The sequence below is a fragment of the Otolemur garnettii genome, unplaced genomic scaffold (assembly GCF_000181295.1).
Source record: "Otolemur garnettii isolate 467f Iridium unplaced genomic scaffold, OtoGar3 scaffold00046, whole genome shotgun sequence".
In the NCBI taxonomy this organism is placed as follows: domain Eukaryota; kingdom Metazoa; phylum Chordata; class Mammalia; order Primates; family Galagidae; genus Otolemur; species Otolemur garnettii.
In genome coordinates, this window is record NW_003852441.1 from 683,976 (window position 1) to 696,151 (window position 12,176).

General features: G+C 49.1%; 1 protein-coding gene across 3 annotated transcripts in view; it reads right to left on the reverse strand.

Annotated features, from left to right (window-relative positions):
- The window catches only part of TOM1L2 (target of myb1 like 2 membrane trafficking protein), a 137,519-nt gene that overhangs the window by 57,306 nt on the left and 68,037 nt on the right, over positions 1-12,176 (reverse strand). For all 3 annotated transcript variants that reach the window (XM_023514005.1, XM_003791034.3, XM_003791035.3), the window contains exons 2-3: positions 11,361-11,445; positions 3,367-3,445 (exon numbers count right to left, since the gene is read on the reverse strand). In XM_023514005.1, coding sequence (XP_023369773.1) covers positions 3,367-3,445; positions 11,361-11,445 — 164 coding nt within the window. The remainder of the gene's footprint in view (positions 1-3,366; positions 3,446-11,360; positions 11,446-12,176) is intronic.

The following is a 12,176-nucleotide window of genomic DNA, read 5'->3' on the forward strand; positions in this document are numbered from 1 at the left end:
CCACAACACCTGGCTATTTTTTGGTTGCAGCTGTCATTGTTGTTTGGCGGGCCCAGGCTGGATTCGAACCTGCCAGCTCAGGTGTATGTGGCTGGCGCCTTAGCTGCTTGAGCCACAGGCGCTGAGCCAGAACATCTTATTCTTTGAAGTACCTAACAGGGTAAGGAACCAGGAAGTGCTGGCTGTGACTGCACGGTCACTATTCAGAAGGTCGCTAGATGGGAGTCAGGAGACAGCTTCTTATTCTCCCACAGGACAACTGGAAGGCCCCTTGGAATCCTGAGGTACTAACCTGGAGGGCCTCTCTGGCCTCGAACACGGCTCCCTAAACTTCCCAGCTCTCTGTAAACCAACCCATAGCATTTCCTGGCCCTTCCCACACCACCACCCCTGGGCCACACCTTCCCAGCTAGGGAACACCTCCTTTGAAAGGGGCCACTAGCAATGGGCCCATTTCTGACTGCCCCTGTTACTCTCTTTTGCCCAAGCTGATCTGACCACTGGTTAACTTAGGTAGCCACTTCACAGGTTTGGCTTGACCTTGACAAAGTACAGCTATAAAGAAAGGTCCATAACTGCAACATTGAATGCAAACTACATGGCAGGGGCTGGGAGAGATCCTTCCAAGTAACATGTAATTTCACTCGATTCTCACAACTAGTTACTTCTCCTTAAGTGGACTTTATTATCCTCCCTTTAAAGAGTTAATAGGTTTGCAAAGGTAAAGACACTGGTCCAGGAGTACCGTCAGTACCAGGGCAGGATGGGAGCTCATGCAGCCCCCTCTGGAGACCTATCCTCTTGCCCACCTTGGGGCCATGGGGCCACCCCTCCCTCACAGCTCTCCTCTGCGGAGCCACAGCAGCTGAGAGTCCCTCTGGCGACAGGCAACATGTCCTAGGTTTCTCATTCCCTCATTTGGTCCTTGAAATAGCCCTGTAAGGTGGGTATTATCCCACATTAGAGCTGCCGTGTAATTTAACTGAGGAGGCCAGAGCCAGGGATCTCCCCTGTGGCAGCTCTGTGCCGGCCAGACTCGTCCTCGCCCTGCTATCCCCTGCACCATGGGAGACTCTGGGTTCTGCATGGCCTGCCGAGGAAAGTGCTGAGGCTTAGCATTCTTGGGGCCTTAAACAATCATAAGTTTTATTCAGTGAAGGAGGCATTCCCCTTTTTTAGCCTCTGCTTGAGACTGATTCTGGGTGACCATGAGATAACTTGCACTCCCTCTCTTAGTGATCTGTGGGGCCTACAGAGATGAACCAGAAGGGCTTTTCCTGCCCCAAGGAGCTTACAGGCACCCATCTCTCCAGGGTTCTCTCACACCCTCTTCCTAGCTCAGGCAGTGAGCTGTGAGGACCAAGATAGGTGGCAGGAAGTATGTTTATTCCATTAGGAGAGGTGGCAAAAGGCAGAGCAAGTAGGAAGAATGCAAGCAAGTAGGAAAAGGAATTGGAAAGAGAGGAGGGGCAGGGCACCATAGGCTCTGCTCCACTCTCAGGGCAGCCGTGGGAAGGGGCTACTGCTGCCTTTAGGGGAGCATCCCCCACCTTCCTGCCTTTAAGGGAGCACACCCTCAACTGTTTCTGGACAGTGACCTCAAGATCAGTGTATTCCACCCTGGCCTTGGAAATGTCCCACACAGAGATGCCTGTGCCACAGAGCAGCCCCAAAGCCTGACTGAGCAGGAGAGGCAGGAGGAGGTTGTCCCTGGACTGGCAAGGGCCACTTCAGGACATCTTGCCAAACAGGCCCCTGGCAGATCTGTCCCCATAGCTTATGGGGCATGAAACACACAGTGGCAATATTCTAGAACATAGCCAAAACCCACAGAATAAGAAGGGGACCTCTAAGCAATCGGAAATGGACATTTCAAGTCCAGACACAAAGATACAAGCAAAGAGCGCCTCAGGACCTCCTACTAACTCTCGTTTGGGGTAAATATTAACCATCTTGGTGGGTGCAGATAGGAAGTTAGGAAAAGGCCACAAGAAACAGGAAGATCGAGGTCTACTGACAGGGTAAGTGAAGCCACAAAACCAGACAAGAGGCCATGCAGGGCGTGCTGGGGTGGGCCACTGGGGTGGCGCGATGGCACATTTCATGAGCCTCCTAAAGGCAGGGCTGGATTCACAGTGAAGACCTGACCATCAGGTAAGGTCAGACAATATCCCTGTGCCCTGCTGTTGAAGGCAAGTAAACACCAGCTCCACTCGGGGAGATTCCCATGCACTATGGTCACCACAGAGTCGGGTGTGTAAGGGGGGGAGATTCAGACACCAGCAAAATGCCCTGGTGTGTCAGAGCTCATTCTCCAGAGATCGGAGTTATTGAAAACAATTCATTTTGGGTGTCAATCTGGGTTTCGTAGTGCTGTGTCTCAAATTCTGAGAAAAAAATAATAAAAAATGTCCAACTCCCAGCTTCTCCACTGCTGGTTTCTCCTTGATTATTCAAGTCCCAATTCTCTGGCAGAAAGAATCTCTTTATATATATTTTTTGTTTTTACTGGGGCAAAAAATCCAAATAATTTCTCTGCTTTAAAAGGAAACATGTTATAGCTGTTTTGGATAAATAATCCGCTATTTCAAACCTACTGAGAAGTTGACCTGCTGACCTGTTATAGTTCCTATTTTAAGAATTCACTGTGGCCCAGATTTTGCCACATCTGAAAAACTGTTAGCTTTCAAGCCAGAAATAACACCTGAAGTCGTCCCTTTTAATTATCTGACATCTTAAGGAAGAACAAAACTCTGGCCTGCTCCTCCCTGAAAGGAGCCACTCAGTTGACTATGGAGAGTGCAGGCTTTGTAGTTTTCACCTCATACAAAGGCCATTCTCTGATGGCACCACAGCTCGGCAGCTTATTGGGTATCAGGGTGCACCCCTAGACCTCTCTGGGCCTCAATCTCCTCACCTGTATGAGGAGCATAATAAAACCTATTTTGGTGGAAGGTAGTTACAAACATCTGCATTAACATCTGTTAAAGCTCAGCACAGTCCCAGGTAGGCACTTAGGAGGTGAAAGTTAACATTTGTAAAGAACTGACAGGTAGAGAAGTAGCTGTCCCAGTCTCAGATCAGGCTGGTGGCAGACAGGGGACCCATATCCAGGCCTTTGGCTCTTTTGCTGTGAGATTCTCTACCTGACAGGGCTGCCCATGCCTGGGCTTCTGCTCCCACACTCTTACTGAGGTGAAGTTCACCCTGCTAAGAGGAGGGCAGGAACACCAGAGGGAAATACCAGTCTCTGCTGGGCTCCATGGCCCAGGCACCAAGACATTCAGCAGCTGTGCTGCATGGGCAGAGGAAGGCCCTGTGAGGGGCAAGAGCAAAGGCATGGAGCTCCCCAGAAGCAGCACTCACTGTTAACGCCAGCATCACTTCTCTGTAGTTCCGGTTCCCGTTGAGCCGCTTCTTCAGGGCTCGGATGGCATCCTTTGGCCTGGAGAAAAGGTCAGACATGTCAGGATCCCTGCAAATTCCACTTAGAGGTGGCATCTTGCAGAGTTGCTCCCATTTATGTGAACTAGCACATACACGAGGCTGGTTGCTGCAGCAAACTGGTAAACATGAAGGACTGGAAACGAATGTTTCATCGGTATGAAACAGGTTAAATAAAATCATGACTCATCTACACAAGAGAATACCATGTAGCTGCCAAAAAGCATAAAGAAGCTCCTTATGCACCAGTATGAGCAAAACTCAAAGACATACACATAGGCTCGGCGCCCGTGGCTCAAGCGGCTAAGGCGCCAGCCACATACACCTAAGGTGGCAGGTTCGAATCCCCAGCCCGGGCCCGCCAAACAACAATGATGGCTGCAACCAAAAAATGGCCAGGCGTTGTGGCGGGCACCTGTAATCCCAGCTACTTGGGAGGCTGAGGCAGGAGACTCGCTTGAGCCCAGGAGTTGGAGGTTGCTGTGAGCTGTGATGCCATGGCACTCTACCCAGGGGGATAGCTTGAGGCTCCATCTCAAAAAAAAAAAAAAAAAGACATACACATAGAGACCTCAACAGAACAGGGCAAAAGGCATGCTAGTGAGTTCTTTTTTTTTGAGACAGTCTTACTATGTCACCCTTGGTAGAGTGCCATGGTGTCACAGCTCACAAAAACCTCAAACTCTTGGGCTTGAGTGATTCTCTTGCTTCAGCCTCCCAAGTATCCAGGACTACAGGCGACTGCCACAGTGCCCAGCTATTTTTTTGTTGCATTTGTTGTTTAGCTGGCCCGGCCTGGGCCGGGATCGAACCCGCCATCCTTGGTGTGTGTGGTTGGTGCTGTAAAACCACTGTGCTATGGGCACCGAGCCGATGCTAGAGAGCGCTAAAAGGACAGCAAACACACTCATAGCACACATGCTGATGCAGGGAAGAACATCTCTGGAAGGAGCTCTTAGAACCTGGTGATGGGGCTGGCCCTGGGGAAGGGAACAATGTGGCAGAAGAGAAGGGAGGCTTTTCACTGGGTTGCCTTCTTGTAGACCTTTTGAATTCTGTATCAGATGCAAGTATTACTTATTAAAAACAGTAACTAACCCGCTGGTGTGTAGGTATACTGAAGAGAATTTTTCCAGAGAAACCACAAGAGAGACAGAAAAGAGAGTGGCCAGGGGGTGGTGCCTGTGGCTCAAAGGAGTAAGGCGCCAGCCCTGTATGCTGGTGGTGGCAGGTTCAAAACCCAGCCCCGGCCAAAAACTGCAAAAAAAAAAAAAGAAAGAGTGGCTAGGTCCTCGCTTAAGCCTGAATGTTCAGATCTTCCTGAATTCCAATGAACTTTTCCTAGAGAAAGCTTAAGTGAGTGAGTGTCCTCAAAACCCAATGACTCATGTATTTTTAGGTAATAGATCTGATGTGGATTCCCAGAGGGAATCTTGCAGAATTACAGGTAGTCCTCAGTTACAAATAGGCCTTGTCTCTGCATTATGTCATGGGCACGTTTATAAACTGATTGTTTGGAATTTCAAATGAATTCTTCCTTAAGTTACCATTAGACCTGAGAATTAGGCTGCCAGCCATCCCTCTAAACACACCCATCACTTATTGGGCTTATAAAAAATGTTATTTAATTTATTCTAATCCAAGACTCAACAGAGTTGTGTGGCCAAGAGCTGTGTCAGCATGAAGTCCTTGCCCTGGTGCCCCCTCGTTCTGTGCTCTGTCGTCACGAATGGCCCTAGCCTTCCACTAATCTACACAGCAATATATCTCAGTCTTTTCTAGGTTGAATTTCTAGGTTCTATTCCTACAGTTCTAAAATAGTAAGTAATAGTCTACATATGGAAAAAGCCCTTACAAATGTATGTGAGAGTCAAGCACACTTGAAGTCAGGGAAGGGGAGAATGGAAGCTCTGCTAATTAGTGTTAATGTGGAGAGAAAGTCACAGGAGTAAGGCCTGCAAGAGTTCTGAGAGAAGTTTTTGAAACACCCTGAATCACCTATTTCTATTCCCAGTGTAAAACATGGCTGCCCCGCAAGAATTCTTAGCTCCTAGGTTAAAGGGCTGATGAGATCAGGCTTTCGGGGCGGGGTGGGGGGTGGGGGGGATGGGCCCCACCAAGCATGTCTGCAGCATGGCTGCCATTTCCAAACAGAGATGCTAATTTCTGTAACCATAGGACTTAACCAGCTCTCTGCTGTGATGGCTGTCTGTGACCTGAGAAATGGTAACAGTCAGCAGCTACCGGCCAGGAACATGGACTAATGTCCTCTCTCCAAGATTCAGCCAAATCATAGTTGTCCCTGACCCATAGGTGCCATTCCTCTCAATCCAGTCCCTTTCCTGTTCTCTTGAACTTTACAGAGCCGGAAGATGGGAACAATTCCTGAGGGCCACAGTCACTTCTGGCTGCCAGGCCACCTGCACTCTCTTCCCCTGTGGCAGCCACTGGGTAGGAGATCAGACAGCCAGCAGGCTCCTGAATGAGGTTTAAAATGAAAATTCATCCACAGGCTCTGGGTGTGATGCGTGAGCACAAAAGCAATATTTATCTCTCTCCCTGGGGGAGAAGCTTCAGAGAGAAGGATCAAAGTCATGTCAGAGGAATCACAAAGTTTCAAGGAGCAGCAGCAGATTAGATAGTGTGGAGTTGGAAACCGGGAAGAAAGAGAAGTCAAGAGCCAAGATAGAGCAGGAGGAAAGGATCAGGAAGAAATGAGGGCTTGCGGGAGATGGCGCCCAGCCCCGGCAGCTTTTGGAGGAGGGGAAGGTCAGGCCTCGTGGGCATCCCTAGGCCCTCACGATCTGGCCTCAGGGGCATCTCCAGGCTCCTCCTCAAAGTCTCCTCGGACCCCATACTCATAAGAATTCTTCTCTGGACTCCAGCCGCACAATCAACTTGTCACTTATGGCCTCTGGCCACAGCCTTTACACCACTTTGTCCTTTAGCTCCAGACTGCTCTTCTGAGAAGCGTTCTCTTCATCACCCCAGGAAGATGCTTACCTCTTCCATCAGTCTAACCCTCCCCCACTATGCTGCTCTACTGCTTTATCATTTACCCAAACCCTTCTCTGTGCCCTTCCAGCCCAGAGGTGGGAGTACAGACAAAGATTCCATGAGCCAGGGAAGGCCCAGGGACAGTCATGAAAATGACCCAGGTCAGGGGTTCCTCATCAGAACCATGCATCAGAATCACCTGGAGAATGATTCTCAAACTCATATGCTTGTGCCCTAATTAGGTCGGTCCAGGTGAGGCCTGGTATACAGGGTCTAAAACACTGTGGGTGGGTTGTTCAGCCGGCCAGTCCAGGTTAATGACAAAGGGACAGCCACACAAGGCCTCATGTGTCAGCACCCTGTAGGCTGGCAATAACTTCAGCCCTAGAGATTAGGAAAGCCCAGGGAGAGGCCTGTGGGGCAGTTAACCAGTCTGCATCCAGCCAGGCACAGTGGCTCACACCTGAAATTCTAGCACTCTGGAGGCCGAGGCAGGTAATTACTTGAGCTCATGAGTTCAAGACCATTGAGAGCAAAAACTTGAGACCCCTCTCTCTACTAAAAAAAAAAAAAAAAAATATATATATATATATATATATACACAAAAAAAAATGAGGCAAGAAGATCGCTGGAGACCGAGTTGGAGGTTGCTATGAGCTATGACACGACGGCACTCTACCTAGGGCAAGACTCTGTCTCAAAAAAAAATACCAGTCTGCATCCACCAGAACCACAGCACCCACTGGTAAGGACTGGGTCGGAACAAAAGGCAGGCAGAGCTTCAGCAGCTAGAGCTAGGCCAGCCTGGGCCAGCATCTCGCATGTGCCCTTCCGAGCTGTGCTGCAAGGCCTTTGGCAAGTGAGCAAACCACTCTGGGCCTCAGTTTCCTCAATTTTACAACAGGCTGTCTCCACCTTATAGGGCTGGTGAGGGGCTGCCTGAGATGATGAGATCCAGGGCTGGGCATAGGGCCTGGCACACAGCAAGTGCTCAGAGATGGCAGACAGGGTAAGGGTGCTGAACCCACAGGGATCATCGCCAAGGACCAGACAACTGACACCCCAAATGAACATGATGGCAAAAGTCATGGGCAATGGAAATCTTGAAAGGAAAAACAGTAAAGCCATACATTAATATATATAGCATGGATATGAAGATATATTTATATAGCCAGATACTTTATATGTATTTACTCTTCTAATCCTTATAACAACCCTATGAGATAGGTACTACTGGTAACCCCATTTTATAAAAGAGGAAACCGGGACACAGGGAGTGGAAAGTAACACACTCTGGGCTGCACAAGTTGTGACCTGATTCCACATCAGGCAAGTGCTCCAGGCTCTGCCTACCAATCCCACTATACTATCTTCCTGAACATCTGCTGCTCAGACTGCCAGCCAGCCAGGGGGGTCTGTCTCCTCCACACCCACCCTGTCATCCACTGCCCTACTTAGTTGATACCCTGGCATCCTTTAAGACTCCAGTCACCTCCTCCAAGAAGTCTTTGCTGCCAACAGCCCCAAGGCTGGCTGCTGTGATGGTCTCGCTGCGTAGCTACATACAGCTTCTCTCTCCCTCTCTTGCTGAGAACTCGTCCTGCTGTGTCATGAATATATTTACACATCTGCATCCCTCATCACCCTATGAGTGCCTTAGGGACCCCATTAATTTATTTATTCACTTACTTAACCAATATTTAGCAAGAGCCAAATAAAGGTGAGTAAAGGTGAGTAAAATAGATGGAACCGCTGCCCTCATGGAGCTCACAGTCTCATGGAGCTCACAGTCTCATGGGGCTGTAAGGCAAGACAGACACTAATAAACACCATACAGACCTGTTTAAACTGTGATGAGCATTAATATAATACAGGGCATGATGAAATCATATAATGGGGACTTGTCCAAATCAGAGGGAAGGACATCAGGGAAATGGGATTCAAATTGAAATCCATGAATAATAGGAAGTACTTCAGGTGAAGGTGAGGGAACAGATGGGACAGCAGGACAGAGGACCCTAAGGGAAGGGTGCAAAGGAATAAGTGGGGTACCCTAACATGAGCCTAATTCATGGGGTTTTTCCCACTTAGGAACAGATTGATTTTTTTTTTTTTAAGAAACAGGGTCTCACTTTGTAACCCAGACTAGAGTGAAGTGGTGTGATCATAGCTCATTGCAGCCTCAAACTCCTGGGCTCCAGCGATCCTCCTGCCTCAGCCTTCAGAGTAGCTGGGACCACAGCTGCATGTCACCATGCCCAGCTAGGAAGAGATTCGAAATTCACATTATAGCAGAGGTAAGGACAGAATATGCTCAGGAATCACTGAGGTGCTCTCACTCAAAAATGCAGGAACAAAAGATTGGGCCACTTGAGGAAGAAGGTGTGTGTGACCAGGCCTTCTGTGAGGTGAGGAGTTGAAAAAGAAGGCTTCCAGCCCATCTACAATGAGGAAGCTCCTGAGGACCCTGGTCTTCCTAACCTCAAGCCATAGGAGTATTTGAGCAATTCACTGGAAAAGAAGAGTTGCCAAAGTATTTGTACATTGCTCAAATTTATAGAGAGAATTTCAAACTGGGTACAGGAATGTGAAAAATTCAAGGAGTGGAAAGATCAGTGAGACCAGAACACCCCAAGCAGAGCTGCAGAGGGTTCCTCACATAGGGCCTGGTTAAGGATCTTTACCCTAAAAGCCTGAGACAGCCTGAAGGCTTGCTAGCAAGGGAGTAAGTTACCAAGTTCTATAGCAGGAAGGAACTGAAGGACAGGGCCAGAGCCCAGACATCAGGTCAGGTGAAGCACCTGATGGTGACCACCCATCCAGCATAATTCTAGACATTCCTCGTCCCCCTCACACCACCCTGTCTACCTCAACACACTGGCCATTTTCATGCCTCCCTTAGCTACTGGGCACATCTCCCCCTCCTGCTAGCCCTTCCAGAAGGCACGTGAACCTGCCACAGCCCTGGCCAGTCACCCAGGTAAGGCCTTTAGGGCAAACTGCACATTCACACTGGTGTCCTGGAGCCACCGCCTCCTGATAGGTGGGGTCAGTAAATTGCTGGACAAGTGGATAAACTAGTAAATGAATGGTGCCTGAGGAGGTGTGAGGAAGAGAGGAGCCTCAGAGGGTCTGAAAGAGGGCAGCTGTTCTCAGCCCAGTGACGTCTCCAGCAACCACTTATGAGTCACATGTGTGCCCAGCATGGATCTGATCACCCATGTTTGGCTGGCAAAAATATGCCCCCTTTCACTGAAGACTCCCACACTTTCCTGCATCACAGGCCCAACCCCAGTATCACCTGCTCTCTGGCAGCTCAGGTCTACTTCTGTCTATGCTCCCTGGACTGCTCCATCTTAGGAAACAGAGGTTCCACCTGTGGCTGTTCACCCAAACCTGTGGTTGCCCTCGCCTCTTTGCTCCTGTTCCCACATCAGCCGATATCATTGGCTCTACCTTCTAAACACACTCAGAATCTCCTGCTGTCTTGCCCACTGCCCTGCGCAAGTCTGCCATCAACTCAGCTATCATCTCACACCAGGGTTACTGTGAAAACCTCACTGGGCTTTCTGTTTCTGCACTTGGTCTGACCCAGCCAGGCCATTCTGAACACAATAGACAGAGTGATCTCTTTACAACGAAAGCGAGACAGTCTCATTCCTGCTTAAGCCCTCCAAAGTCAAAGCCAGAGTCCCTCTGGAGCCCACACAGATCCCCAGTACGCTGTCAACCTCATCTCTGGGTACACTCTTCCTCTGTCCCCCTACTCTGAGCCTATCAGACACCTTGCTGTTCCTCAAACACACCAGACACCCTCTATCTCAGTGCATTTGTGCTTGTAGCTCCCCGAGCCTGGGCAGTTCTTCCCTGTATGAGCCTCACCCCTCACTCCCTCACCTTCTTCCTGTATACGTTCAAGGTCACCTTCTCTGTGAGACTTTCCATGACCATTCTATTTAAAATTGCTAAATCCCTGTTTTCCACCCCGTCTCCTTCCACGATCTTGTCCCCATCTGACCAGCTCCTGTTTAACGGTCTTGTTTGCAGCCTGCCTCCCCACTAGAGAGGAGAGAGCCTATTTGTACCCACTGCTGTGTCGACAGTAGGGCCTGGCACAAAGCAGTCGCTGAAGAAACATTTGCTAAATGAAGGCAGGACCAAACTTAAGAGGCTGGTCCTTCAGTCACACATGGCAAGGCTAGTGAGTAACAGTGCTGAGATGCCAGCCCAGGGCTGCCTGAGTCCCACCTGCTGTCACTGCCACTCTGAAGATGGTTTAAGAGTGCACGGCTAAAGTGAAATAAGTGTTTATGGTGTGGATTGAGGGCTAAATGTAGACTAATTTGGGAGAAGCAAAAATAGAGAGTAAAAGAAGCAGGCATAGGAAACAACAACAACAAAAACAACAGATCCAGCAGTGCGGGAACGCAAGCAGAACAACTTGTGGGCTAAGTCTACCCGTGCTTGAAATAGCTCTGCACCACACACACCACTTTCCCACTCTCTGCCTTGCCTGGCCATGCCCTGGACCTCCTCTTGGGGCTGTCCTCCAGCAAACCAGAGCGGAGACAGCCACAAACCTGTGAAGGAGAGAGAGGGACAGGGAAAGAGGGACAGGAAGAGGTGACAGTTTGGCTGCAGAGACTAAGGGCCACTGGGACCAAGTCAGCAAGCAGCTTTGTCTCCACCTGCAATTGGAGCAGGATTAAAAAGGTGCCACTGCTCTACCTTGAGTGCAGCCGCAGAGGAAGTGGGGGAGAGATGGACAGGAGAGGACAAATAATTAACTTCTTAAATGCCAAAGCATAAAACTCATCATCTAAAGGCTCTCATGGGCTTTGAGTGAACCCCAAGACTGAGCAAGGCATCCCAGGCCTAGCACAAAGCAATCGCTGAAGAAAAGGGAGGGGTTCACGTACCCTTCCTCCGTCTCATTGATGATGTCGCAGATCTCCATGTTCAATGTCCAGTCTTCACTTTGCAAGGAGCCATCTGTTGCCTTTTCTGTGGAATCAGAGAGAAAACTGGGTTACATTTCTCCTGGAACAAGAAGGCCCTGGCAGGACATGGGAATAGACAGGAACTACCACATTCTCCTCCCAAACAGATGAGCTGAGCCAACAGAGTCATTGTGAGGATGCTGCTTTCACAAGGAAACTCACAGGGAGAGATCTGAGGTCGAGGGCTAGTTTCATTGACCTAACTCCAGACTGAAAGCTTATGATAGGCCTTGGTGTCAAAAGTCACAAGGATATTCAGTGTATGAGCCCACAGATTCCAGATGCAGCTTCGAATTCAGGCTTCATCCCCTACCCGTTGTATGACCTTGGGCAAATCACTTATCCTCCAGGTATCAACACTAGAGAAAACAGCACCACTTGCTCCACAAAGTTGCTATGCAAAGTAAATGGGTTAATATACCTAAAACACTTAGAATAAAGCTCAGCACATAGTAAGTACTATGTAGGTATCTGTTAGCATAATTAAAAAGCAACTACAGTAGTTAAAAACTGCATCTGGGATAAAGGGGAGGAAGGGAACATTGTTTATCAAGCCACTGTAGGCATGGATTAGTTGCTTATTTTCTTTTTCTTTCTTTTTTTTCTTTTTTGAGACAGAGTCTCAAGCTGCCACCCTGGATAAAGTGCCATGGCGTCACAGCTCACAGCAACCTCAAACTCTTGGGCTCAAGCGATTCTCTTGCCTCAGCCTCCCACGTAGCTGGGACTACAGGC